We start from the raw sequence: 26,982 nt of genomic DNA on the forward strand, positions 1-26,982 counted from the left end.
TAAATATTTCGGTGGAAAACTAACGAACATGCATCGACATTACCAGTCAGATTCTCGCTAAGACGAAGAATGAAAATTTTTCCATGAAATAACGAACGAATAATCATTTTACTTTCCTTTCAAATCGACACGTTTTATGGTTTATGTATTCATTATCGCTTGCAAGACGTGTACTTCTATTGCACTACGACTACGAGCATTTCTATGTCCGAGGTTTATTATTTCCTTTATCTATCCGCTTTTTAGGCGTCGCCTCTTATTTGCCATCTGTAATTTTTGTATTCGTCATCGGTATACTATACACTTCACAACATTAATAAGAGGAACGGAAATCGCCTTGTAACTGATGCATTTATTTCGATTCCAACATTCGTCACTCCTTGTCTGACGGGACGCTACAGCAAAAGCGTAACATGATTTGATTTATTTCTAAATTATCAATAGATGCTCAAAAATAGTGTACAATGTGATTTATTCAAGAAAATTCTTTCGTGCTTAAATATGAATACATTATGACGAAATTATACAGCCATCTGTTCCTACACAAGTAGGAAACTGAGAAACAATGAAAAGAGTTCAGTACGAGTAACAAGGGATATAATTCAGGTTAAGGTTAATTAAAAGATAATTATATTTTAAAAGTTCTTTGATTATACCATATTTCTAAGCAAATCATTAATTTTGTCTTCCCTATTACCGAAATCTCCTCCTTCTACATAGTGATTTGCTTTCTTTCTCCATCCTCCAGTAGGTGTGTTTAACTAGAAAAAAAAAAATCATTTAGAAATGCTGAATAGTAAACATTTTTTTGAATATTCAGCTTTTACACTAATGAAACTCAAAAGTTGAAGATGTGAGGGTATCATTCTCCACATTGAGATGGTAACAAGTTGAAAAATATTATCTCCAAAAATTCAAAACAGAAATTGCACCTATTACATAGAACAATAAGTTGAATAAAACCATGAGTCAATATAAAATGCAGAAAAATAAAAGTACATTAACTACCTATCTTCACATCCCATCATGACTATAAAAGTATTTTGGACGAATAAGATGGCCAGACCAATGAAGAATAACCATATAACATTGTAGAATTTTTAGTGACAAGATAAATTACCTTACTTTTCAAAATCATGTCCGTATAGTGCAAAATGAGAACATGGAAATGAACACTAAAAGTAGTAACCATCAAAGATGATCAACATCACCTTAGATGCAGTATATGTAAGTACCAAATTTCAAGCTAATAGGAAAAATGAAACAAACTTTTATAGCAAATTCCATTTGGCAGAAAGATTTTTTCCTATTGCTTTATGGTTTCAGCACATTTCAAAAACTGAAGCTAAGAATTTCAAAGGGGTTAAATTTGTATTTCCTCAATTTCGAAAGATCTTCATGTACCAGCACCACGCGACAGTTACAATACTGAAACAATATTCAAAACGAAAAACTGGCTAACAAAAAGAAATTACGGACATGTTCATCAAAGCTACACCAATTCTACCTAAACTTTTATGGTGAAAAAGAAAAAACTATGCATTGCTGAAATCGTCACATAGTATAGATGGAAATATAATGATGACTTTGATATAAGATAAATACTTAAATCTATTTGATAGCTCAGAGAAGAAAAACACTGCTTTTCCCATCTTTTTAATGAAATGGAAATCTACAGCTTGTTCCTATTAAGATGCATAGAATACCTGGTGTGTTTACTGATTCGATTTTGTTTCAGACTTTTCGAGAGACCCACCTGTTGCTTTGGTGGTGTGCTTCACCAGAGTGCTGTAAGGTGGCGCTCTTTAAAATTTTTCGAATTCCCGTATCTGCCTGGTGCCGTTTAAAAAGGAAATACTGATTTTAGACACTGCAAACATTCACAATAAATTACAATTCAGTTCATATCGAATTTGTACTCAAATGAATGGAATATAATGACAGACCATCATAGAATATAAAATATTATTGTTCTATACTCAAAGTTCACGACAAGAGCGTAGAAATAGGGGGATACTGGGGGTAATTACACGGTGCTCCTAAATTGGGGATACAAATGAAAATGACAGATTTCCGGATCATTTTAAGAAAAAAAGTCCTATAACATAAGTCACCATACATTTTGTTTTGAGATACATGTGTTGAAGTTCAAGTTATTTTCTCGTATAACCTTCCCTTCACAAGATATTTAATATGAATTGGCCATAGATATTTCAGTTTAAAGTTTCCACTATGTGATATGCTAATTTTGAATGCAAATCTACAGGGTGATATATTTTCTGGAAGGATGCCTGCTTCCTTCCTCCAAATCTATATTTTGGTGAATGGCTGTTAGTTTAGAAAAATATAGAAAAAAAACTCTGGTCCTGTACTACACTTTTTGGTTTGTTATAGTTTTGTCGTATCTGCTATCGATTTCGAGAAAAATCTCTAGTAATCCTCAGGAAAATCCAAATTATTTTTAAGATCCAGCTAGTAAGCTCTAATGAATGCATTAATTATAAGTTTTGGTATTTATTTACCTAATCTGTAGCGAAGATTAATAAGTATTTGATAAACTGTACGACACACTAGAAACAACCTATATATTGAAAGCAAAGCCTTTGTGGGCTCATATTCATGAAACTTTTTTTTCTCAAAATTATCCAAGTAATTTCTCATTTTCCTTCGTAACTCTTATTTGAGAACAAGGTAAGAACAACCGAATTAGTAACAACAAAAATTATTTGGAGTAATTTGGTTCAAACTTCATTATCAAACTTCTTTTTCTTACATTACAGATATGAATAAAAGTTGTCGTCAAAAATTTTTTTTTCGATTATCCCTCCCCAAGAAAAAAAGATCTACGCCCTTGGTTCACAAGAGTCGAGAATTGTGAGAAATGTCAAATGTAAACGATGTATGCGCCATCTGAAAAGCCCGCGATCCCTCGAAATCAAGTAGGTAAAAATCTCCCGTTTTGTCTGAAAGTTTTACAGGTATAAGTAGACACACCAGGTATTCTATGCATCTTAGTTCCTATCAACCTCAAAATGTTACTATAGCAACCGCACAGTTTTGACATATTCAAAGTATATATATCAGGGCGCAAACTCGCTCACACTATTATAGTAGAAATAAACAGGAAATTTTATTTTTTATTATTAACAATAATGAGTTCATCTTACCTTGAATGGCCACAAGAAGTTTGATGCAAACTTGAATTTATCACCAACGGTGAATATTTCATGAATCAAATCCTCCACACAAATAATGTTGGACTGGCTGAGTCGTTCTTCTATCAACTCGTTACTAGTGATTGGCACTCTCTGTCCTTTGATTTTAGCGAACCCACGTTTGTAGATAAGTTCACGAACTGATTTGAGATTAGGATAACCCCACGCAATGTAGGGTTCACATATCCTCAACATATTGATGGTAGCTTTGTTCAATTTAACGAATACTCCATTATTAATTTGACGCAATCTGAATAGTTGCAAGACTTTGCGTACTTTTGGGGCTACCTTGTTGATACTAAAAGAGAGAAAATTCTGTTAAAATATTTATACATTACACATACAGTAATTACTGTCGGCTCTTTATACAACAAAGCTCTACAAGAATCAATCAAGAGAACTATAAGTAAAGAGCCATTACACTATTGGACATTTAGGAAAACAACAGGTTTAACTCCAACCTAATGTCATGAAATTGTCCTCATAATAATCAACTCACTGGATACCTACCCCCTTATCCTAATTACGAAAGCCAATTTGGCTTCTCCGGGAACATAATAGTTTCCACGGTTTTTAGCTTGACGGATTAGACGCACTTCGTCTCTCTCTTTAAGCCTATACTCCTTGACATAGTGTTCAGCACGTTTAAAGATTTCTTTACGTTTTTTAATCTGGGAAGCTTTCCTTTTGATTGAGGTCTGAACCTGTTTGGCTCTGGCCAAATCTCGTCTTCTACGGTGTTTGAGAACAGATTCCGGGACCACGGGAAGCCCCTTTCTTGTTTTTTCCATTCTAAAAAATAAAAATGTCTGTAATATAGATGGAAATCGCTAAACACAAATTATTGTTGACAGTAATAGTAGGAAACGAAAACATAACCAAAAAATAATAAATTGATTTGGTGTAATACTATATAATAATTTTCTGAAACTACCGTTCATTTCAATGAAATAATTATCGTTTAGTTCACTAAAAATAATCACCACTAAGGGATGATTGAAATCATTATAAATTAATATTGATATACTTACGTAGGAGCCATGGCAACGGGCCTAAAATTAAAATGGACGAAAAGGTGCTCGTTTATTTACATCGACATATTCATTGTTCCACCATAGAGAAATTCATAGAAAATAGTAAAATTATATTACTCTTTCTTACGACGGAAATATTTTCTCAATCAATTTTACCCATAGAATCCTATTGTTATATAAGTTCAACTTGAAGATATATTTCATAAATTTTATTTTGAGGAAAGAGTACAGATAAACGCTGTTGGTGTACTGCGCCATCTGTCAGGTTCTAGAAGAACTTTCATAGATAGGTATTGCCAGCTATGGATCCGATGTGAGATCTATACACAGACTGCATTATGATAATCTCTATGGAATACACGAGAAGTTTGGAGCCATTCCTGCCTTCGCAGTCAGGTGTATATTGGCCAATGTGGCCCCCGTTGATATCGAAAATTGGAGCAGCGAAGCAGTTCGGAGATTTACATCGATAACTGGAGCAGAAAACAGCTAGGAGTAAGGATTAGCAGTATAACACCTAAAAAGAAACTGTTGGAAGTGTATTTGCTGGATCCGTCAGTTGAAAGAGGTGGAAGAACCCCCACGGTGAACCATCACCTAATTTCACAAAATTTGGCCAAAAATATCAGGCATCTATACAATCAACCTCCTGCGGGTAGATTGTACACACCGTTGAGGAAGTATATGTATCTCTACCCTATACATGAGGCGATTAAAAATGGAACTGCACTTTCAACTTGGCAGTTGACCGAAAATTTGAAGAAGTGTGTGGCTTGAGATGTGCTTTTCCCTGAGTTATATAAATATACCCCTCCTAAGTGAAGCCATTTTATGGTTGAATTTGTAAATATGTATTTATTACTGTTATTTTAATTTTTTGCTAATTTATTTGTAAAACTTGCTTCTATAGAATCTACTTGTATAATATTACAAAGCTATTATATTTATTATGTATACATATAATCATTTATTTTTTTGTATCTCATAACTCTATATCGTTTTATTACTATTTAATTCAAAAATTATATTTTTCGGTACTAATATATTTTGGTTATTTTCTTTATTAATAAATTTCCAAAAATTAAACCGACTTTTAATGATTGAAAACCATCCATTAAGTAGTGTGAAATTTTGTTTATAGCTGTATACTATTTACAATTTTATTCTGATTGACAAAACGAAAAATGAAAAAAAATCATGAAATTAGAATAACAACTAAATCTCAACGAAGTTTGTAGTTTATTATCTCTTCAACCGTCTGGTTGATTTTAGCAGTAATTTTGAATTGTATCTTGATTCTTTTGGATAATAATTTCTCAGATGCCGTCCTTATTTATATAACTTTCGTTACATAAAGGAGTGAAAATTCAGTGAATCAGAAAAAATTATAAATAACTATTCGAAAAAATTTTCTGTATTCTTATTTGGAATTCAATTGTAGTTTCATCCAATATTGAGGAATTTTTAAAGTTTAGCCCATCTCATATATTTGTTCAATCAATAACTACTATTTAGCATGGCCGTACACAGGGGGGGCAGCTGCCCCTCGCTGGGTGAAGTATCTTGCAATCGTAAGTAAAAAAATTGAATTCTTGTGGACGATGAATGTTTTGATATATATAATATTAGACCAAGTGCTTCTATGTGTCATTTATTAAAGTTTAGTAAAGGCGGTTTGGAGATTTTTATTGCAGGGAATGTTGACTAACACAACGGAGCGCGTTTTTAAGAATCAAGGATAAATTATTAAAACGTGGCCAGTAAACTGGGCCGAATTGCCGCCCCTCAATCTCAAATAGAGGCACCTGAATCGGTCGCTTCACTGATTCACCTCTAACGCCAGCCCTCACGTTGCCTAAAACAAACTGAAAATATCCCTATTTATTGAACGTTCCTGCAACTGGATGTTTGTCTATTCTGCATCTTGATTTGAATTTATGGTGAATGTTCTCGTATAATACAGTGGTTAGTGAAGATATCAGTCCAGAGAAAAACAAAAATTTCTACCTTTAAAACATCGAAAGTGCTTTTTCCAATAAATTGACGAGATTCAGATAAGCATTTTTCGAATACAGTTCGTCGATATTCTTTCGTCCATTTACAAAATGTTTGCAAATATTAAAAAGCAATGCTTGATCGATTTGCTTATATAGGGTGTTTTTTTTTCGAGGTATATAACTTTAAGTTGGCATTACTGTTCAAGATGGCGACCGATTTAACAGCTGTCAAGTGATTTATTCTCAGTTTGGTTTGGCAATTCATCATGAATAGACTAACGCCGAAACGACACTTGCAAATAGTGCAATTTTATTTCGAAAATAATAGTTCTATGCGGAATACGTATCGCGCACTACGTCCATTTTATTTTGTTTAGCGATGAAGCGCACTTCTGGTTGAATGGCTACGTCAACAAACAAAACTGCCGCATTTGGAGTGAAGCTAATCCTCAAGTGTATGTCGAAACACCGTTACATCCAGAGAAACTGACTGTTTGGTGCGCTTTATGGGCTGGTGGAATCATTGGTCAGTACTTCTTCAAAAACGATGATGGCCAGAACGTTATAGTCAATGGTGATCGGTATAGAGCCATGATTACTAACTTTTTCATTCCTGAATTGAACAACCATGATGTCCAGGAGCTGTGGTTCCAACAAGACGGCGCAACATGTAACACAGCTCGTGCCACAATCGATTTATTGAAAGACACGTTTGGTGACCGCCTAATTTCACGTTTTAGACCTGTGAATTGTCCTCCAAGATCTTGTGATTTAACACCGCTAGACTACTTTCTGTGGGGCTATGTAAAGTCATTGGTCTATGCGGATAAGCCAAAAACCCTTGACCATTTGGAAGACAACATTCGCCGTGTTATTGCCGATATACGGCCACAAATGTTGGAAAAAGTCTACGAAAATTGGACGTCCAGATTGGACTACATCCGAGCCAGCCGTGGCGGTCATATGCCAGAAATTATATTTAAAATGTAATGCCACACGATTATCTTGCGGATAAATAAAATTCATATCAATCGAATGATCCATCGTTGTTTTATTGCAATTTAAAGTTTTATAGCTCTAAAAGAAACACCCCGATAATATCTCATACTACCTATATACATGTAGTGATATGATAAATTAAAAACTAAGCCTCTCGTTTGACACTGATGAATCACAATCTCTGAGATTGTCCGATTTTTTGTTTGTTTTTCAAATTGTAACATTATCGAATTGCATTAACAATTCTGCTTTCCCATCTTGTGTCTGATGAAGGCTTTACTGTGAACTTCAATTAATTTTCAGTGTTCACTGGAAAACGGTAGAAATATTTACTGAATAAAACCAAAAAGTGTTTTTGCTGCCACAGACAAATAAGCTCTAACAGCACATTCCAGCTATGACAGCCGCAAGGTGTGAAAAATGTTCTGGGATTAATATTTAGAATTCAGGTTTTCACTTCACTATTAATGCCTTCTATATTTGCCTGATAGTTGTCTGATCCTTAGCCACGACAGTTTTGAATAAACCATTTTTTTTTTACTTTTCCAGGATGGCATTAGTTAAATATTCTCCTGTACCTACTAAATGATACTTGACAAGACGCTGATGCTTTACAGAAAATTGAAAGTTTTTAATGGAAAACTATCGAACGATACACATTTATTACACACACTTCATCTATCAATAACTTAAAAAACAAAGAACAAAATGCTTTTTAAATACAAATTTATTGGAGTTGCCATAAATATATAATGTAACGTTAAGTTATATCAATATGTTTGAAATAAATATAAACTTCTGAACAATTTAGGCCCTCAACATACACTTCTGTTGTAGTAAAAGTATATAAAAATAATTTAGGTACTTAACATAAGGCACCTAAAAGCTGAGTAACATACAGTATGTGCTTGCTAATCTTCCTGGATTGAATCCTACACAGCGATACATTAAACAAGCTTGCTCGTTCAAATATATTCCCAGACAACAATTTATTGTACGAGAATTTCATATTCCTTGAAAGAAAGTTCCTGTCCACCGTATGGTATGTACAGGCAACCATGGCTTGGTTGAACTTTGCCAACAGTTAAAGCTCCATCGTGGACAACCCTGCCAATATAAAGGGGTTCACCATCCTCGCTTTGACCACCAGGTAGAGATCCTGAAAAATTAAGATTACATTGAATAATTTTATTGAATTATAATATCACGTCTGTAAAAATATACTAACTGAAAAAGAAACTGCAACACCCAGAAGGAGCTGTTTAAATTTTAATTTTTTTTTTGTAAAACAAAGATAGTATGCCAAGGAGTGAATGATTGAAATTTGGAGAACAAAACGAAGGGTTTACAATTGTTTTAATAAATTTGTTAATAATGTGTTTGTTCACCGCGATTATCTAAACTTTCCCAACACGTCTCGGCATTGATGGATAAGATTGTCTATTTCTAATTGAGCTATCTGTACTTCATGTCTCAGAGCCGCCACAGTCCGTGGGGGCTGGGGTAAATTGCCTACCCATGATGTCCCAAACATGCTCTATGGGCGAAATATTGGGAGATCTGGGCGGCCAAGGCAAAAGATTCACATGAGTCACTTCGAAAAAGTTTAAACTAACTCTGGCAACATGAGGTCGGCCATTATCTTGCTAAAATATTAGATTCTCGAGCCGGTTGAGGTAAGAGAGAACATATGGCTCCACTATTTCTTGAAGGTTTCGCAGCGCTGTCATGTTACCTCGCATAAAGACTAAAATTGACCCATTTGCATGTGCAATAGCACCCTATACAATAACGCCTACAGTCCGGTGTACATGACACTCAACATCAAACTGAGGTTCACGTATTTCTCCCCGACGTCGTCTAACCCTTCTTCGGCCATCATGTGCACCCAAGGAGAATCGAGATTCATCAGAAAAGACGACCTGATGCCATTCCAAATTCCAATGTTGACGTTCTCTGCACCACTGTAATAGTTGCCGGCGATACTCAACCGTCAGAGGTAACACAAGATGGGGTCGATAATGCTGCAGTCCAAAAGACCTTATCCGGCGGTAAACCGTTCGGACAGTTACAGAATGGTCTTGTTCCCCAAACCACGCATCAGCCAAAGATCGAGTTGTCGCAAATCGGTTTCTAATGGCCATGACTCTTAGACGTCGATCTTGAACTTCATTTTTGCTGCTTCGACGGCCGGTGCCAACTCTTCTTCGATTTGGGCGCTTGACAACATCTCATAACACTAGTTGGATTTCTGTTCGTACGGCTTGCGACCAATAATTCAACCTCTTTCAAATTCACTTAGCTGGCAATAAATTTCACGTACGTGCTCTAGGCATTTTAACAACAACTTAACATCGACTTTGGATCGCCTCGAACAGCTGGGTTGTTGTGAAATTTAAAAAACTTGCAAAAAACGACTACAAATTTAAGAAGGTAACAGAAATTGTTAACATGAAAAATCCATTACGATTTTTTTCTCCAAATTCAATCATTTACTCCTTGATATACTATATGTTCCACCAATTATATTGCTATACTACAGGGTGTCCCATGAGTGGCACGTCACAGTGACACCGGAGGTAGGTCAGCTAAAGAGGGACCTAACCAGCCTAACATGACCCCAGTAAAAGTTGCATGGTTTTCGAGTTATTACCAAATTACGTTTTTTAGTGAATTTTCACTTTTTAACATTGTCAGGGTCAGAATTCTGCTGGAAAGCTCTCGAAGCTTATTTTTGTTGTTGTAATGGAATCTTAAATAGTTATTTACGATGACATGAGTATGATTCTGTCAAAAAGTTATGTGGATTTCCGTAAATTAATGGATAAATGTGAAAAAAAATCCTTGAAACAAAACGAGCAAGTAACATCAAAAAATTGGGCATTTTAGACAGATTTAGAAATGGTACAATACACGAATCTTATGCCCATAAAACTAGGTATTTTCATCATTTTACCGATGCCCTACTTAACTAAGTTGAAACTAGGAACCCCGCTATCAGGTAATTTTGCCACTTGCTATGACATTACATTTGATACCGGGCTTTGTTATTATTTGTTAAAGTCACAATAGGGAAAAAGATGGATTAGGGGAAGCGAAAAAGAAATATTATTGAAAAAAAAGGTAAATTAATTAAAAACAGACTTAACTTTCGATTATTTATTTAATTCTTAAATCTAACTTACAGTAAATGTTCAAACTGTTTCCCTCGGACTCTAATGCACAAAATGACACCGTTTTATAAAATTACGATTCAATTTTCTTAAACTAATTTCCGATATGGTCCGGGCTGCGTCGAATACGCGTTCACGCAATTCTTCCTCGCTTCTTATTGGTTTTGCATACACTTTGTCCTTTAAACATCCCCAATAAAAAAAAATCCGGTGTCATTTATGCATTAGAGTCCGAGGGAAACAGTTTGAACATTTACTGTAAGTTAGATTTGAGAATTAAATGAATAATCGAAAGTTAAGTCTGTTTTTAATTAATTTACCTTTTTTTTCAATAATATTCCTTTTTCGCTTCCCCTAATCCATCTTTTTCCCTATTGTGACTTTAACAAATAATAACAAAGCCCGGTATCAAATGTAATGTCATAGCAAGCGGCAAAATTACCTGATAGCGGGGTTCCTAGTTTCAACTTAGTTAAGTAGGGCATCGGTAAAATGATGAAAATACCTAGTTTTATGGGCATAAGATTCGTGTATTGTACCATTTCTAAATCTGTCTAAAATGCCCAATTTTTTTATGTTACTTGCTCGTTTTGTTTCGAGGATTTTTTTTTCACAGCAGGTGTCCAAAGTCGAAGTTCTCGTTTGCTAGCAATTGAAATCAAGATTTATCCATTAATTTACGGAAATCCACATAACTTTTTGACAGAATCATACTCATGTCATCTTAAATAACTATTTAAGATTCCATTACAACAAAAAAATAAGCTTCGAGAGCTTTCCAGCAGAATTCTGACCCTGACAATGTTAAAAAAGGTGAAAATTCACTAAAAAACGTAATTTGGTAATAACTCGAAAACCATGCAACTTTTACTGGGGTCATGTTAGGCTGGTTAGGTCCCTCTTTAGCTGACCTACCTCCGGTGTCACTGTGACGTGCCACTTATGGGACACCCTGTATATGTTTCACCAAAAAAAAATTAAATTTAAACAACTCCTTCTGGGTGTTGGAGTTTCTTTGTCAGTTAGCATAGTTCAATAGCCTATTTAGGAGAATTTTCACCGAGAATTGGAATAAGACATCTATCTGTTTTCTGAATTCTCACAATTTTCAATATTTTCTACGAACGTTTCCGAGAATAAGACGTGCTTACAAATTTTGTTACTTACCGCTTGGGATGTTACCACCTGAAGTTGCTACCCAGGTACCCCCAAAATCGCAGAGTACCTCGTATTCGTAAACGGGATTTTCTTTTCCACCCCAAGCTACATAACCATTTCCATGACTGGGTACTAATTTTCCAGGTATGAGGGCACCGTTAAGCATTGCTCTGCAGATATACAGTGTTTCTCCATTGTCCTCGCCTCCTACAAAGGATCTTGGGGGAACTTGTCCATTTCCACTAGCTACCCAACAGACATTAGCTGCATTTTTTGCTCTCGGGGGATTAGTCGACCCCAGCCATGCCAAGGTCTGTGCTGGCATGGTTCACCGCAGCCTCCTCGGGGCGAGAGTTGGACAGTGATCGACCGACACTGACCAATGCGGTGCGACTCCCCATACCCTGCTGTAGTGTCGTGGCTTGGGGTATTGCACGGGGTTAACGATGCCAGGTATGCAAGGGATCAGCACTTCATGCCTGATATACCGACATGTGGAATCTGATGTCTGTGGTCATGTCTCGCGAGCAGAGGACACATGCCGGGGGATTTGGCTTAACCGCCTGAACCGAGTGTATGAAAGACACAATAAAAACTTTCCCCAAGACAAGGTGGAACAGCGTATGCCGAAGTCTGCGTGGCTAGTGGGAGGATCTAGTCCTGAATATGCGAACTCCAGATACCAGGCGACCTCTGGTTTAATTGGCCTTCCAGGGGCATGCGGGGCTCTGCCTCTGGTGACTGAAATTCCCTAGCTGCACGTGGGACTTCATATGGACCAAATAGAAAAAACTAAGGAAGGGTCTAGCACTAGCCCTAATGTGCTAATCGAGGAAGTGCAAAGCCTCGCTCAGCCTGAGGAACAGGGCGCAAGTCCTGACCCCATGGCGGAGGAAATGCTGCTGAAGAGCAGCGATGAAGAGGTCGTAGCTGGCCTCGAAAAGCTGACGGTCAGGAGACATAGACTCTCCGGGGCCGCCAGAAGGAGGATGAAGTTCCTTCTAAAGAAAGGGATGGCTCCTGACGATGCCAGGAAAGAAGCCTCCAAACCAATTGGTCCAAAGCAGAAAACAGGCCGAGGGACCAAGAGAAATAGGTCGGAGGACAGCACGCCTAAAGGCAAGCAGCCAAAGAGTGCCAAATGCGAGGCTTCAAAAGTCGCACGGTCCTCAGGAGGTGCCGGGGCTCAGGCCTCGGGTGCCTCCAAAGTTCAATCCTCGGGAGCTTCCGGGGCTCAGCCCTTAGGAACTCCCAAGGGTCCCGCATCAGGTGGGCCCACCTACAGCCAGGCTACCGCTGGTCTGAAGGTGGGGATAATGCACAAAAAATTTCCAGAGGTGATTTTGGAAATGGACAAACTAATGGCCATCAAAAAATCGCTAATGGAAGAGATTATTGCATTGGAGAACGAGGGCGCCATAACGCCTACGTTCCACCAACTGCATATGAGGCCAGGCTGGCTTGGGCTGACATGCTCTGACAAAGCCACTGTGGAGTGGCTGAAGAGCATACAGCCAAAACTCAAACCTTGGGAGGGAGCTGATCTAAGGATAGCCGAAGAGGCAGAACTGCCTCACCCGGAGATCCTGGTCGGATATCTCCCCGACAGCCATGATCTCTCCAATGAGAAAATTCTCAAGGCGGTAGAGAATCAGAACGCAGGGCTCAAAACCTCCAGCTGGAGAGTCCTTCGAAGGGGACCATCAGGACCCATGCTCGAGATTGTCATCTCGGCAGATAGAACATCGGTCGAGAGACTTAGAGCAAAGAATTGGCAGATAAATTACTTTTTCGGCCAAACAAATCTCCGCCTTAAGGGACCAAAGACAATGGCCGAGAGGAGAGGAGCTTCTCAGGCCCCAACCTCTGGTCCGGCGTCGAAAAGGCCCAAAGGGGATGTAAAGAAGAAGGTGGTGAAGCCTCCAGGAAATGAAGAGGCCATAAAACTGACCACCAGCTCTGGGGGGAGGGCTGATCCGCAAGGGCGTGATAAGGGGGGGTCCGACGGAGAAAAACCGGCGGTCCCTTCCGAAAAGCCTAGCGGCCAACCTACCTCATAAGGAGTAGATGTCTGACATGCCTTCAGATAAACCTCCAGCACTCGAAGGCAGCCTCTAGTGCCTTATGCTGGAGAACATCTAGAAGGCATGTTGACATAGGGCTGATACAAGAGCCCTGGATCAATGGAGGCCAAGTAAGAGGCCTACCAAACAAAGTATATCAGTCGATATACTGCGATAAGGCAGTAAGTCCAAGAGCCCTAATAATACTCAGAAGGGGACTAACCTGTCTTCCACTTACAGAGTTCCTGACAAGGGATCTTGCTGCGGCATTGGTTGAGGTGCGAACTGAGAACATCAAGAGGCAGCTTGTTATCGCCTCAGGATATTTTCCAGGAGACGCCATCAGCCCACCACCGGAGGAAGTACAACGCCTCATCGAATGGTGCCGCATAGAGAAGAAACAACTTATTCTGGGCTGCGATGCGAACGCACACCACAAAGTATGGGGCAGCACAGATATAAATCATAGAGGTGAGGATTTACTTGACTTTCTATTTTCTACTAACATAGAGATAGTAAATGTGGGTAATAGTCCAACCTTCATGAATGCGATCAGAAGGGAAGTAATTGACCTTACACTGGCGACACCTTTTATTGCGGGGATGGTCAAGAACTGGAGGGTCTCAGAAGAGCCATCCATGTCAGACCATATGGCAATAGAATTCAACGTTGAAGCAACTGCTTCAGCTGATGTTGAGTGCAGGATACCCAGGAAGACAGACTGGGAACTTTACATAGCCCACATGAGTTCTGATCTGAAGGGCCTGAAATACAACATCAGCTCCAATGAGGATCTGGAGAACGCCTCTGCTCACTTCACATCATGTCTGAAGAGGGCATTTGAAAACAGTTGTCCACTCAGGAAGAAAACGATCTCCAGAGACGTCCCCTGGTGGAACAATCATCTTGAAAACCTCAAGAAAATTGCTAGAAAAGCCTTCAATAAGGCTAAGCGAGAAGGCAGCTGGAATGCCTACAGACTAGCCCTGACCAACTACAACAAAGAGGTCAGGAAAGCCAAAAGGCAGTCCTGGAGAAGCTTCTGTGAGGGAATAGATAAAACGGCCCCAGCAGCTAGACTTCAAAAGGTACTATCTAAAGATCACTCAAACCCAATTGGCCAAATAAAGAAGCCATGTGGGGAATTTACGAATGATCCTCAAGAGAGCCTAAGAGCTCTACTAGAGACTCACTTTCCTGGCTCCAGGCAGATTACCAGTGAAGATGGGGCCCCCGCTGGGGAAGTATACAACCCCACCAGGTGGGATTCTCAGAAAGCTGGTAGACTATTCACACCAGAAAGAATTGAATGGGCGATAAAGAGCTTTCAGCCCTTCAAATCAGCAGGCATGGATGGTATTTTTCCAGCCATGCTTCAGAAAGGTGTTGAAGTACTTATAGCCCCGATAACTGAGCTCTTCAAGGCCAGCTTTACAAGGGGCTATATCCCGAAATCATGGAGGGAGGCGAGGGTAGTATTCATACCCAAAGAGGGTCGAAAAGGCTCCCCAGAGCCTAAATCCTATCGACCCATATGCCTCACCTCCTTTCTCCTGAAGACCATGGAGAAAATAATTGACAACAACATACGAGGCAGTGTAAAACTCCACAGCAAACAGTTTGCTTATAGGGCGGGTAGATCTACTGTAGACGCCCTTCATCATCTTCTTAGAGAGGTGGAAGGCACCCTCAACGCAAAGGAGATTCTGCTTGCAATGTTCGGTGATATCGGAGGGGCCTTTGACAATACCCTACATACCTCCATATGCAATGCAGCCAAAAGGAAAGGGATAGAACCCTCCACTGTTAAGTGGATATCAGCTATGTTGAAAGGACGAACCGTTACAGCCTATCTGGGAGAAACCGAAGTGACTGTGCTGACGTGCAGGGGATGCCCTCAGGGAGGGGTTCTATCACCCCTGCTGTGGAGCTTGGTCATGGATGGCCTCTTGGAGAGGCTTACAACAGGCGGATTTAACGTCCAGGCTTACGCCGACGACATAGTGGTGACGGTTAGAGGCAAGCATGTGGGCCCAATAAGTAGCCGAATGCAACTTGCTCTCAAAACTATTGAAAATTGGTGCGGGGAAGAGGGGCTTACTGTCAACCCCTCAAAAACATCAATAATCCCGTTCACTAGAAGAAGGAATCTCGACCTCAGAGCTCTGGTCTTAAATGGTCAGACTCTGCACTTCTCTAGTGAGTGTAAATATCTAGGTGTTACCCTGGACAGTAAACTGAACTGGGGGAAACATATAGATAAGACTCTTTCCAGAGCCACGGCGGCTATGTGGGCATGCAAAAGACTCTTTGGAAAGACATGGGGAGTGAAACCGAAAATGGTACTGTGGTTATACACAGCGGTGGTACGCCCTATTGTCACCTATGCATCTCTAGCATGGTGGACAAAAACCGAGGAGGTCACCACACGCATCAGGTTGCAGAAAATGCAAAGGCTGGCGTGCATTGGTGTCACAGGAGCTATGCGCACAGCTCCTACGGCAGCGCTGGAGGTCATACTAGACTTGCCTCCCTTACACCTACATGTAAGGAAATGTAGCCTGCTCGAAGCAATAAGGATTTCCCACAATGGAAAGCTCCTTCCTGGGAACTGGGTTGGACATATGAGGATACTGAATCAACTAGATTCAAACCTCCTCGCAAAACCATCAGATATTATGCCAACCACCTACGATTTTGAAACGCCCTTTGAAACGGTTATAAATGACCGTCATAGTGCAATAAGTTTCATAAATCGTCTAGACAAAAAGTCATCCATATGGTTTACAGATGGATCAAAAACAGAGAGGGGCACCGGCATTGGGATATATGGACCTAGACTGAGGATCTCTAAAGCCCTGGGAAGTGAGCCCTCGATTCTACAAGCCGAGATAATGGCTGTTTATGTATGCGCCCAGGAGTGTCTCAAAATGAACCTCAAAGGGGCGCATATCTACATCACCACGGACAGCCAAGCCACGCTGAGATCCCTGGAATCGTGTTGTCAGGGGTCTCTGCTGACTTGGGAGTGCCGTAACACCATAAAGCAACTGGCCAGAGGAAACAAGGTGACTCTACTATGGGTACCAGGGCACTGTGGTGTTGAAGGAAATGAGAGAGCGGACGAGCTTGCAAAAAGTGCATCTAGGCTAAGACCTGCTGGACCTGAGCCTTTCTGTGGGATAGGAAAAGACCAATACAAGGCTGCGGTCCAGCTATGGGAGTTGAACAGTAGGACAATCCACTGGACTAACACTCCTAGACTTGCTCAGGCAAAGAAATTCGTGAAGATTTCACCTACTTACACCAGAAAACTCCTGAAGCTGTCACGAGCGGAGCTTCGGGTGATGGTGGGACTGCTGACGGGGCACTGTCGGTACAAACATCATTTGTACCGTATGGGTAAGTCAGCAGACGAGATTTGCAGGCTCTGTGGATCGGAAGTAGAAACTTCTGAACACTTGATATGCAAGTGTCCAGAGCTGGCTGGCCTAAGAACCATTCACATGGGCAAGCCGGTCCTGGATACCAGAGAGGTAATGGCCAAGGCCCCTAGGGAGGTTGTCAATTTTATTAACGTTGTTGACGACCTCCCTGGGTTTCTATGAATGAGTAGGGTAGTGAACAAAAGATCTGCATGGTCGCAGTTCCCGGAAGGCTCACCGAAGCAAAACGACCCCAGTTCAAATAATAATAATAAATAATAATAATAGCTGCATTTTGTGGAGGTCTGGTATAAGCGGCAGCAATTGGTCCACCACCTGAAAGGAAAATAATTATTCAATAAAATTTCAAGATTATGACGAAATTTAAGAATGGAACCATGTTTCAAAATGCACGAAGTGAAACAAAAACATCGAAATTTCACAATAGTTTAATGAAACCGACAGAATATACAGGGTTAGAACTATTTAGAGGGTCACTACAGGGATATCGAAAACCGTTAGAGATACAGGGTGGTTTAAATTACAAAAAAGTTGCATTATTTAGGGATTAGTGTGTTGATGTTAACAGATCCAAAATATCTCCAATGGTTCTCGAAATATCTCGAAAAAACTAAAAATCGAAATTTTCTTTTTTTCTGTATCACTCATTTGTTTCTAGAGATAACTCCACGAAATTCGGTTTGTAGCCTTTATTCTAAATAGAGATTCTGATGGTGTCGTCAGATTTCTTCGGTTTTCCATTATTTCAGAGAGTCAATTTTTTTTATGGACGCCATTTCTTTTTTTGCCCAAGGGTAGGAGGAAAGCTCTACCATATTGGTTCTCCTCATAAGGTGATAAAGAAAAAAAATTATGAATTCGACAATTGTTGAATTCGTAATGTATCTGCACACTCTACAAAAATATCGAGTTTTGCTAGGCAAATTTGAACTTCCTTTTTATTTTTTTGTTTGAGTAGTAGGCTGGTGCCAAAATTGTAAATAACTTGTTACTTCGTTCAGTTGTTATATGAAACCATGACTTAATTTCAGTAAAAACCTAAATCCTGTTTGATAAATAACTTCCTATTATTTACATAATCATGCTGAAACCAAAACTCTACATAGCTTTACCACTGGCAATGTCTGTAGAAATTGTTCTACATAATTTAAAAAACTCAAGTGATGGTTTCACATAACTGTCAACAAAGTTATGTTAAAATTTTGGCTCCAGCCTACTACGTAAATCATTTAACATGTTGATATAACATAGTTATTTATGCAACAAGTGCAAAAAGTGAATGTTTATTGCACTCGACGTGAAATTGTCCGACGAGGCAGTTAGGCCGAGTTGGACAATACGTCGAGTGCAATAAACAATTTTTGCACGAGTTGCATACAAAATTGTTTCTACGTTCATGCAAAAAGCAAAAAATGATTTATTTAGGTGCGGCACTAGATGTAGGAAAATGAAAAGCGCAACTTAAATACTTTATTATTAATATCGATTTGCATTGAAACAGGAACTAATACGTTACGAACTATTTAACTCAACCTTAATTTTATCCTCAATGTTGAAAGTGAATGAACAATTGGTGCAATTTTCAATATGAATATTTCGTAGTGAAGTACTTTTTAAATCCACTTCTTGATTTGTTACTGCTGTTAAAGTACTCCTACTTGGTAACTGTACATCGTTATTTCCTTCAGGCTGAAATATTTGTTTGTCATGATGACAGCACGTTGAAGTAGAATGACAGATGAGTGCAATAAAAACTTTATTGCACTAGTGCAATAAAGAACTTCTTTTTCCACTAAATATAGTTCAATAAAGTTTTGCTTTTTGCATGAATGTAGAAAAAATTATTTTAATAACGAAAACCTCTTGTTGCCAAAAATTGATAATTTGTATGTTTTGATTTGACTGAACAATAAAGATATTTCCACGATACCGACTTGATTCTTAGCAGATTTATTTTAATAACCATTCTATGAGCTAATTTATTAACATTAAATGAAAATGTGTTTTATTTACGTTTACTTTCGGAACCACAAAATGGATATACCTTTCCATTGTTGAAATAAAAAATTTGAAAATTTTCTATATTTTAAGGGAATATTGTAAATCATAAAAGGCGATGGAATTACTTTGAATAGTGATGAGTATTAAAAATTTTATATCAGTGACAAAATATTGCTCAATTTGATTTGTTAAAAAAAATAATGTTTCATCTTTGACGATCAAGTTGAAAAGGTTACAATACTTCTGAAATAACTTGCTCATAATTATTAGAGATACTGACTGTATATCATATTGCAAAATTTAGAACTTTTCCATACCTTCTCTTTGTTCGATGACCCAAGAACCACGGGAACCCCAACCAGTGCAGTATCCAACATATTCAATAGGCACATTTTCATAATCAGTGAAGCTGATGAATGGGGCAGCTTCTCCTTCATTTCCAGCAGAAATGGTTCCATTTTCCCATCGCACCCAGAAGCCACGGTGGTCTTGATCAGTCAAAATACCTGGTGTTGGTACCTCGGCAACGTCTGGTTTGGTTCTGGAAAATAACATAAATAATAGAGATTATCCTGGCATAAATCATAAGTCGAAATTTTTTGAGGCTCTCAAGAAATTTTTAAGTTATTGAAAGTGTTGCAGAATCTTAATTCGAGGGACTATACAGTATATGGGCAAAGGACAAAATTGGAACAAAATTCAGCATATAACGCTTGGATAGCTGAATTCTTTTTTAATTAACCTACTCATGACATACAAATTTACTTATGACGTCATTCAGTCTTTAAATGACTACACCAATTTTTTGTTGTTACTGATGTATCAGACGATGCAGCTTACATAATTGATGGTTTAAAATAATTGGTACCGTACAAAACAATTTTCTTGAGAAAATAACACATTTTCTGTGATAGTTAAAAACGAAACTTTCGTGGAGGAAAATCTTTATTATACCAAACAAGAGATTTAACGCAAATATTAAAATTGTGCTCCGTTCAACATTTGAGACTGAACGATACAAGTGTAAACACTTTGAACACTTCACTCAAGGGCTTCAGGAATGAATATTTGGCCTATTAATATAAACCATTCATTTCAAATAACCGCACTAAAAAAGTCTAAGGGGGTCAAGGCTGGGTAACGCGGTGGCCATTCAATAGGTCCGCAACGTTCTACTATGATCGGGAAACACATATTCAAAAACGAAGATCTAACAGAACGCAAGGTTGGAAAATTTCACACCAAACATTTGTTTTTCTGACAAATGTTTAAAAGAACCATTAATTTTATAATCTTTGGTATTTGCTTAGTTACGTTGAAAATACTATCAATAATGTTAAATCTAACCGGCATGTTCGAACATGATAATTTGGAAACATTCCAAATCTCTGGATCTTCTACAAACATAAGTTTAGGCATTCACTTCACAAACAGTACAAACCACAACATAACCACAGCGATGAAACCAATAGATCATTCAACAATGGAAATTGTACCAACCTTGATATTCATTTGAATATAAATATCAAGATAACATCCTCTAAACTAAAATATTGCTTTGTCGAAAAAAAATCATCAAACAGAAAAAATTGATAACGCACTGCAAATTTTTCAATGAATGAAAACATTAAAATATCGATGAGAAAATGTTGATGAATATCAAGTAGTCGGATTCCAAACGAAATTAGAAAATTTCGAAAACTAAAAGCGTTAGAACTTTGCGGTATAAAATATTGATTTCAGTATCTTCGTAGCAACACATGGTTTCGATGTCAGAATTATGTTTCATCCAATTTCCAAGATATAAAATCTTAAAAATTCGATAACTTGATTTTTCCTTAAGAAATTTATTTTCTAGGATTGTATAGGTAGATAGCAACCGATTTTGTACCGAATCTTATGCAAAAAACTTCACTCAATCATCCACTTTTGGATAAAGAATTAACTGTAGTGTTCCTTAAGAGGGGTCTATACCGTTTCCGAGATTAGTTCAAAAATTAGTAAACGCTTTTTATTGCGCTAGAGACCATCGATTCATATGAGTTTTTCACTATTATTTATTTTAAACAGTTCTTCATTGCGGAAAAATCTTATTTCTTAATATTTTTGGAAAAGAAAAAAGAATAAATATATGCATGATATAACTTTCCGAACAAATATTTATTTTTTATGAATTCATACATGAAAATTTTATACAAAAAGTCTTGTCAAAGACTGAAAATGCGGTTTTTATAAAATTAAAAATAAAGATGTAAAAACGTATTTTGAATTCTTGGTTAAGGCAGAAAATGATGGTAAATTGGAGAAACGTTTGAGATTGTTTCATTTATCCTGAAAAGTGGTGTGATCTCAAGAACGCTGAGGAGAGGGAACTATTTTTTTTGGCAGATCACGAGAATGCCACGTGGTATAAACCCCTCTTAAGTGTTGGGAGAAGTTGCTTCTTCACAATTTACTAGCTATAAATGTTTGGGTTTTGAATATCCCAATGCAAGGTCACATCATACCAAAGATGTTCAAGAAGAAGGAATGGCCGACGATGTCACCTGAGATGAATCCGATAAACATATATGAGGCAACATATCGAGGACCATTTTCTATCGGAATAATGCACCCAGTGACAACTAAAAACTTATTCCACACCAAATTAACAAGTTGATTTTTTTTGTTGGTTAAAAGTTTTTGAGTTGCTTAAAAAGGGGTTCAAACTCATTTGACTAATTTGGTAAAAAATAATTGTAAACACTTACTACTTTCCGCAGTTTTTAATTATTTACGACAATTGTTTCGCCGTCTAAGCAGCTTCATCAGGGTTACATTGCAAAGTGTAACAGTTCAACTTCACTTCGTTATTTGACTAATTTGTGAAAAAATAATCGTAAACACTTACTACTTCCCGCAGTTTTTAATTATTTACGACAATTGTTTCGCCGTCTAAGCGGCTTCATCAGGGTTATAAATCAATATGATTTTCCACCAAGTAAGGACTGAATCAATTAAATACTTATTTGACTAATATTTGTTTTTTTTTATTTTCTGAATTAATTCCGTTTTATATGAAAATGTATATATTATAAGAAATTATAAGTCTCTTACCTGTTCTTTCTAATGACGGATTTGCTGTTACCCCACCCTCCAATGAAAATTTCATACATTGGGGTAGTTTCACAAGCGCTTGGGCTCAGAGCGATGTGTGCATCATTTGATGCCCTTACTCTAAATTGAGTAATGCCAGAACGATTTGGGAAGAACTGGTATTCCAGACGATCTTCAGTTTCCAAGTCTGTAAAAAATATTTCCAATCAACAAATGTCCTCTGTTCCAAAATTCGCAATTTTAAATACTCATCGGTATTGGTTTATTATTTACAATAATTTGGAATCGTTCGAGAAACTTGAAATTTTTAATTTCTGATGGTTATCAAGAAGAGGTACCAACTGACTTTATGCAATGGACTGGTTTAGTGATGTTGATAATACTATATTTGACACGATAGAATTGAAATATAGAGCAAAACTGATAAATCAGTGAAAAAATTTTGAAAATCCATAAGTAAATGACTGAGAAATAGATTATTTAAATTTACGTATTTTAGCGGGGAACGTCTTTGGTCTGTGACGTCACGGCACTTGCCTGTGATCGCTACACCATAAATTACGTTTAAATACTTAGGCGCGCCAAGGCTCTCGCGCCGTTTGTAGTTGTACAGTATAGTTTTAACTCGAGTTTTGTTTTTATGTCACCATAATGGAAGAAGGCTTCGTGAAAGGACAAAGTGACAATTTGCCTAAAATAGATATATTCGCAGTGATGGAGTTTTTTTCTTCAAGGCCATCTTATGTCAGTGCAGAAATAAAAGGAGTTAAACTTTTCAAGTAAGTATCTACTTGTGAGTTTGCTACATCATGGTTCAACTTATAACGATGATTTATTTAAAAAACGTTTCATAAACAGTTTGTAGTTGAGTACTGGTTGTTGAAGTCTAACAATGGCAAAACATTTATATGAGGAGTAAAAAGTAAAAAGAGAAAAAAGTAACTTATATGTATGTATATAGTAAGTTATTTCAGCCATCGTGTAACGAACAAAACACGACACGAACGGCACAAGTGATTGTACACCAATGAATTCGTAAGCACTCTGCGAATACCAGTCGTCTAGTGTGTGACGTCACGACACTTACACGTACTATGAAATTATTCTTCCAAGCGCAACTTCAAAGTCCCATAACTTTTTCATTTCTAGAGATATTTCAATGATTCTTCCACATTTTTGTTTCATTTTACTTAAATTTTTAGAATTAATCCTCAACAAAAAAAAATGAAAACTAGTCCATTGTGAAATCCTGGACGAATTCAAGGATATCCTGCTTGGAAATTTAATCTTTCAAATATGGGCATCGAGCTCTAAGAAGTATCCTTTTTGAATTTCAATAAAGTCATCGTATAGAATACGAAGCAAACTGAATATTCGCCAAAGAGTTAAAGGAAGTTTCTCAGAAACGTGCAAGGAAAACTAATTGGTCTTCAAAGAACGGCGAAAATTGCAATCATATATACTAATTATTATTCTGTCTTCAGGTCATTACTGATAAAAATAATCATAAAAACCACGTATTGCTATAATGATGATTAATAAAATTATACTCTTCTGTAACTGTGAATCATAGAATTTTAAGGATCCGATTGTATTCCCGAATAATTCGAATAATATTGAGGAAAATGATAAAAAAAAACCTCCTGGGAATGAATCCAAACTTCTAGTAGAAGAAATATACACATTCGTTACATTTCGCGTGTTTCTTGGAATTGTCGTGACAATGTCCCATATCAAAAAAGTTTGCCAAGTTCCACTGTTCTTTAAGGTCCTTGCACGATATCTGAAATTTTTAGTAACATCTATTCACAGTGATATCGTGTATTGGAAAAAGAGGTGATAACCTATAGGTCTCTTACCATAATGATTTTGATCGATTAGGCTTTATTGCAATTACCTACTAATGTAGATACAGGGAGAGTCAAAAATGTGTACCGAGCTTTCTGGGAGTTATAGTACAGTGAAAAATAAATACAGTTTGACTCATGGCCCAAAATGCATATTAAGGGAGATATATCCTTCCAAAGTTGATAAAAATAAAGAAAGATTCTCCGCATAACGCATCTAAACGGTGAATGATTGAAATTTTGTGTATAAATGCATGATGTTAAACTATACTAATCTTTCAATGTATTATCACCCCCAAAAAGCTGGGTACACATTTTTGACTCACTCTTTATGATGTATGTCAATACCTCAAATATCAGGATTAACCCAAAAAATGAAATATTTTATTCTTATTTTTCATTTCAATTTTCAGACAAATGCAACTCTTTATCGATTTGTTGAATATAAAGGGTGTTTTTTTTCGAGGTATATAACTTTAAGTTGGCATTACTGTTCAAGATGGCGACCGATTTAACAGCTGTCAAGTGATTTATTCTCAGTTTGGTTTGGCAATTCATTATGAATAGACTCACGCCTGAACAAAGCTTGCAAATACATAGTGCAATTTTATTTCGAAAATAATGGTTCTGTGCGGAATACGTATCGCGCACTACGTCCATTTTATTTTGTTTAGCGATGAAGCGCACTTTTGGTTGAATGGCTACGTCAACAAACAAAACTGCCGCATTTGGAGTGAAGCTAATACTCAAGTGTATCTCGAAATACCGTTACATCCAGGAAAACTGACTGTTTGGTGCGCTTTATGGGCTGGTGGAATCATTGGTCCGTACTTCTTCAAAAACGACGATGGCCAGAACGTTAGATACTGTCAATGGTGATCGGTATAGAGCCATGATTACTAACTTTTTCATTCCTGAATTGAACAACCATTATGTCCAGGAGCTGTGGTTCCAACAAGACGGCGCAACATGTCACACAGCTCGTGCCACAATCGATTTATTGAAAGACACGTTTGGTGACCGCCTAATTTCACGTTTTGGACCTGTGAATTGGCCTCAAAGATCTTGTGATTTAACACCGCTAGACTACTTTCTGTGGGGCTATGTAAAGTCATTGGTCTATGCGGATAAGCCACAAACCCTTGACCATTTGGAAGACAACATTCGCCGTGTTATTGCAGATATACGGCCACAAATTTCGGAAAAAGTAATCGAAAATTGGACGTCCAGATTGGACTACATCCGAGCCAGCCGTGGCAGTCATATGCCAGAAATCATATTTAAATTGTAATGCCATAAGATTATCTTGCGGATAAATAAAATTCACGTCAATCGAATAATCCATCGTTGTTTTATTGCAATTTGAAGTTCTATAGCTCTAAAAAAAAACACCCTTTATCTTATAGGTAAAATAAATATTTACAGAGATAATACAAAAAAATGTTCTCCTTCGAGACGAAATCAGAAGTGAATTGTTTTCACATGAAAGTTATGTCAATTCATTAATTCGATGACCGCGTGAGAATTTGTTGATCAAAATGGAATTTTTTTGCATCGATAGGTACGGCTGGAATCAACTGATGTAAAGAAATCACGTTCATTTTAATATTCTAAAAATGAAGTCTAAGGGAATAACTTGTTTTGGAACGTTGAACCCAATATCTACATACCAACTATTTATAAAGCGGAAAAGATGCCAATACGAAATTCCAATTCATTATTGTACCTTGTACTTGGTATATATTTCTTGATCCTACAAAATTCGTTTCAGCAATATACGAGATGTGATCATTTCTGTATTGACTTCAAAGATGTGATATTTTTGGAATGATGATTATACAGGGAGTTTCCAAATTAGACGTAAACCTTGATAGAGGTGTTAGTATCATTCATTTGCTGTCGATTAAGCCATATTTATTGATAACAGTAAATCAACAGTTTCCGAGATACTTGAATTCTTGTGTTTTTAAAAAAAAATTCTCACCTTGTACTGCATTTTTCCTCAATTTTTTCTACGTTGACCTGGTTTGAATTAAATTTTGAATTATTTTCATCAAAAAAGGATATGATATGTATGAAGAAGCCAAACTATGCAATATTACATGTTGAATAAGAATAAGTATGATTTGAAAGTTGGTATATGAAGAAAAGGATAGTAAACTAATATAAATTTGCCTGCAACTTTCGAATTCCACAATTTATGTATGACAAAATTATTTTAAAAACTTGCCAAATTCCTTCTCCTGACGAAACTTTTTTGGAAAATAAATAAAATAAATAAACTTTATTTAGCACTGAGCTATTGAAAATATTTAAAAAAGTTTTAGTTAGAAACAGGCACCAATTTTGTTTCAGAAGATTTCGATTTGAAAGGGGAAAGAAGCAGAAAGGGAAGTAATGAATCTATTACAATTAAAATCGAAATTTCAGAAGAAAATTCATAAATTATATTTGAAATGACTTCCACCATTCTTTATACTAGTACGTGCCCTCTTTCTTATTTCTTCAGTTGTCACTTTCCGCCTGAAATTTACTCTCAATGTGATCGCTGCTTCGTCTATTCTAAAGGTATAAGATCCGAGATAAGATCCGGACTTCTCGCTAGCCACGAAAATAATCCAAAATTATAATCAAATTTGGTCAACGTAGAAAAAAATTGACGAAAAACGAAGGGAGGTGAGAAATCTTTTAAAAATCACAAGAACTCAAATATCTCGTAAACTGTTGATTTTGGTTATTACTAAATATGATACAAAAGACAGCAAATGAGTCATACTAACACGTCCTCCTATGTTTCTAATTTGGAAACACCCTGTATATAAATCCGATTTTAACATACAGTTTGTAGAAAAAAATTAGTTATATCATTTTTAAACAATGAGAAGATAATGAAGGTGAAAGAACTAATTTTCAAATCATCTTCAATCTTCAATTCAATAAAGCCCATTACAGG

The 26,982-nt window shown here is 37.2% G+C and overlaps 2 protein-coding genes across 2 annotated transcripts in view; both read right to left on the minus strand.

Annotated features, from left to right (window-relative positions):
- Nucleotides 1–631: 631 nt before the first annotated feature.
- Nucleotides 632–4,391, minus strand: LOC123672831 (60S ribosomal protein L7-like). The gene is made up of 4 exons (XM_045607139.1): nucleotides 4,247–4,391; nucleotides 3,726–4,007; nucleotides 3,168–3,513; nucleotides 632–761 (listed from the first exon to the last, which is right to left on the minus strand). The coding sequence occupies exons 1-4, from the start codon at nucleotides 4,255–4,257 to the stop codon at nucleotides 651–653; spliced, it is 750 nt and encodes a 249-aa protein (XP_045463095.1). The 5' UTR covers nucleotides 4,258–4,391; the 3' UTR covers nucleotides 632–650.
- Nucleotides 4,392–7,954: 3,563 nt separating this feature from the next.
- Nucleotides 7,955–26,982, minus strand: part of LOC123672793 — a 33,406-nt gene continuing 14,378 nt past the window's right edge. Inside the window, exons 2-6 of the mRNA XM_045607083.1 lie at nucleotides 22,183–22,369; nucleotides 19,404–19,627; nucleotides 17,359–17,400; nucleotides 11,586–11,846; nucleotides 7,955–8,404 (exon numbers count right to left, since the gene is read on the minus strand). Coding sequence (XP_045463039.1) covers nucleotides 8,235–8,404; nucleotides 11,586–11,846; nucleotides 17,359–17,400; nucleotides 19,404–19,627; nucleotides 22,183–22,369 — 884 coding nt within the window. The 3' untranslated portion in view covers nucleotides 7,955–8,234. The remainder of the gene's footprint in view (nucleotides 8,405–11,585; nucleotides 11,847–17,358; nucleotides 17,401–19,403; nucleotides 19,628–22,182; nucleotides 22,370–26,982) is intronic.

The sequence above is a fragment of the Harmonia axyridis genome, chromosome 2 (assembly GCF_914767665.1).
Source record: "Harmonia axyridis chromosome 2, icHarAxyr1.1, whole genome shotgun sequence".
Lineage (NCBI taxonomy): Eukaryota > Metazoa > Arthropoda > Insecta > Coleoptera > Coccinellidae > Harmonia > Harmonia axyridis.

Excerpts from the sequence above, each read along its gene's own strand:
- LOC123672831 (XM_045607139.1), bottom strand. Across the intron at positions 3,514-3,725 it reads TTCGTAATTAGGATAAGGGG|TATCAACAAGGTAGCCCCAA; the intron begins GTAGGTATCCAG and ends TCTCTCTTTTAG. Across the intron at positions 762-3,167 it reads ACTTCTTGTGGCCATTCAAG|TTAAACACACCTACTGGAGG; the intron begins GTAAGATGAACT and ends TTTTTTTTCTAG.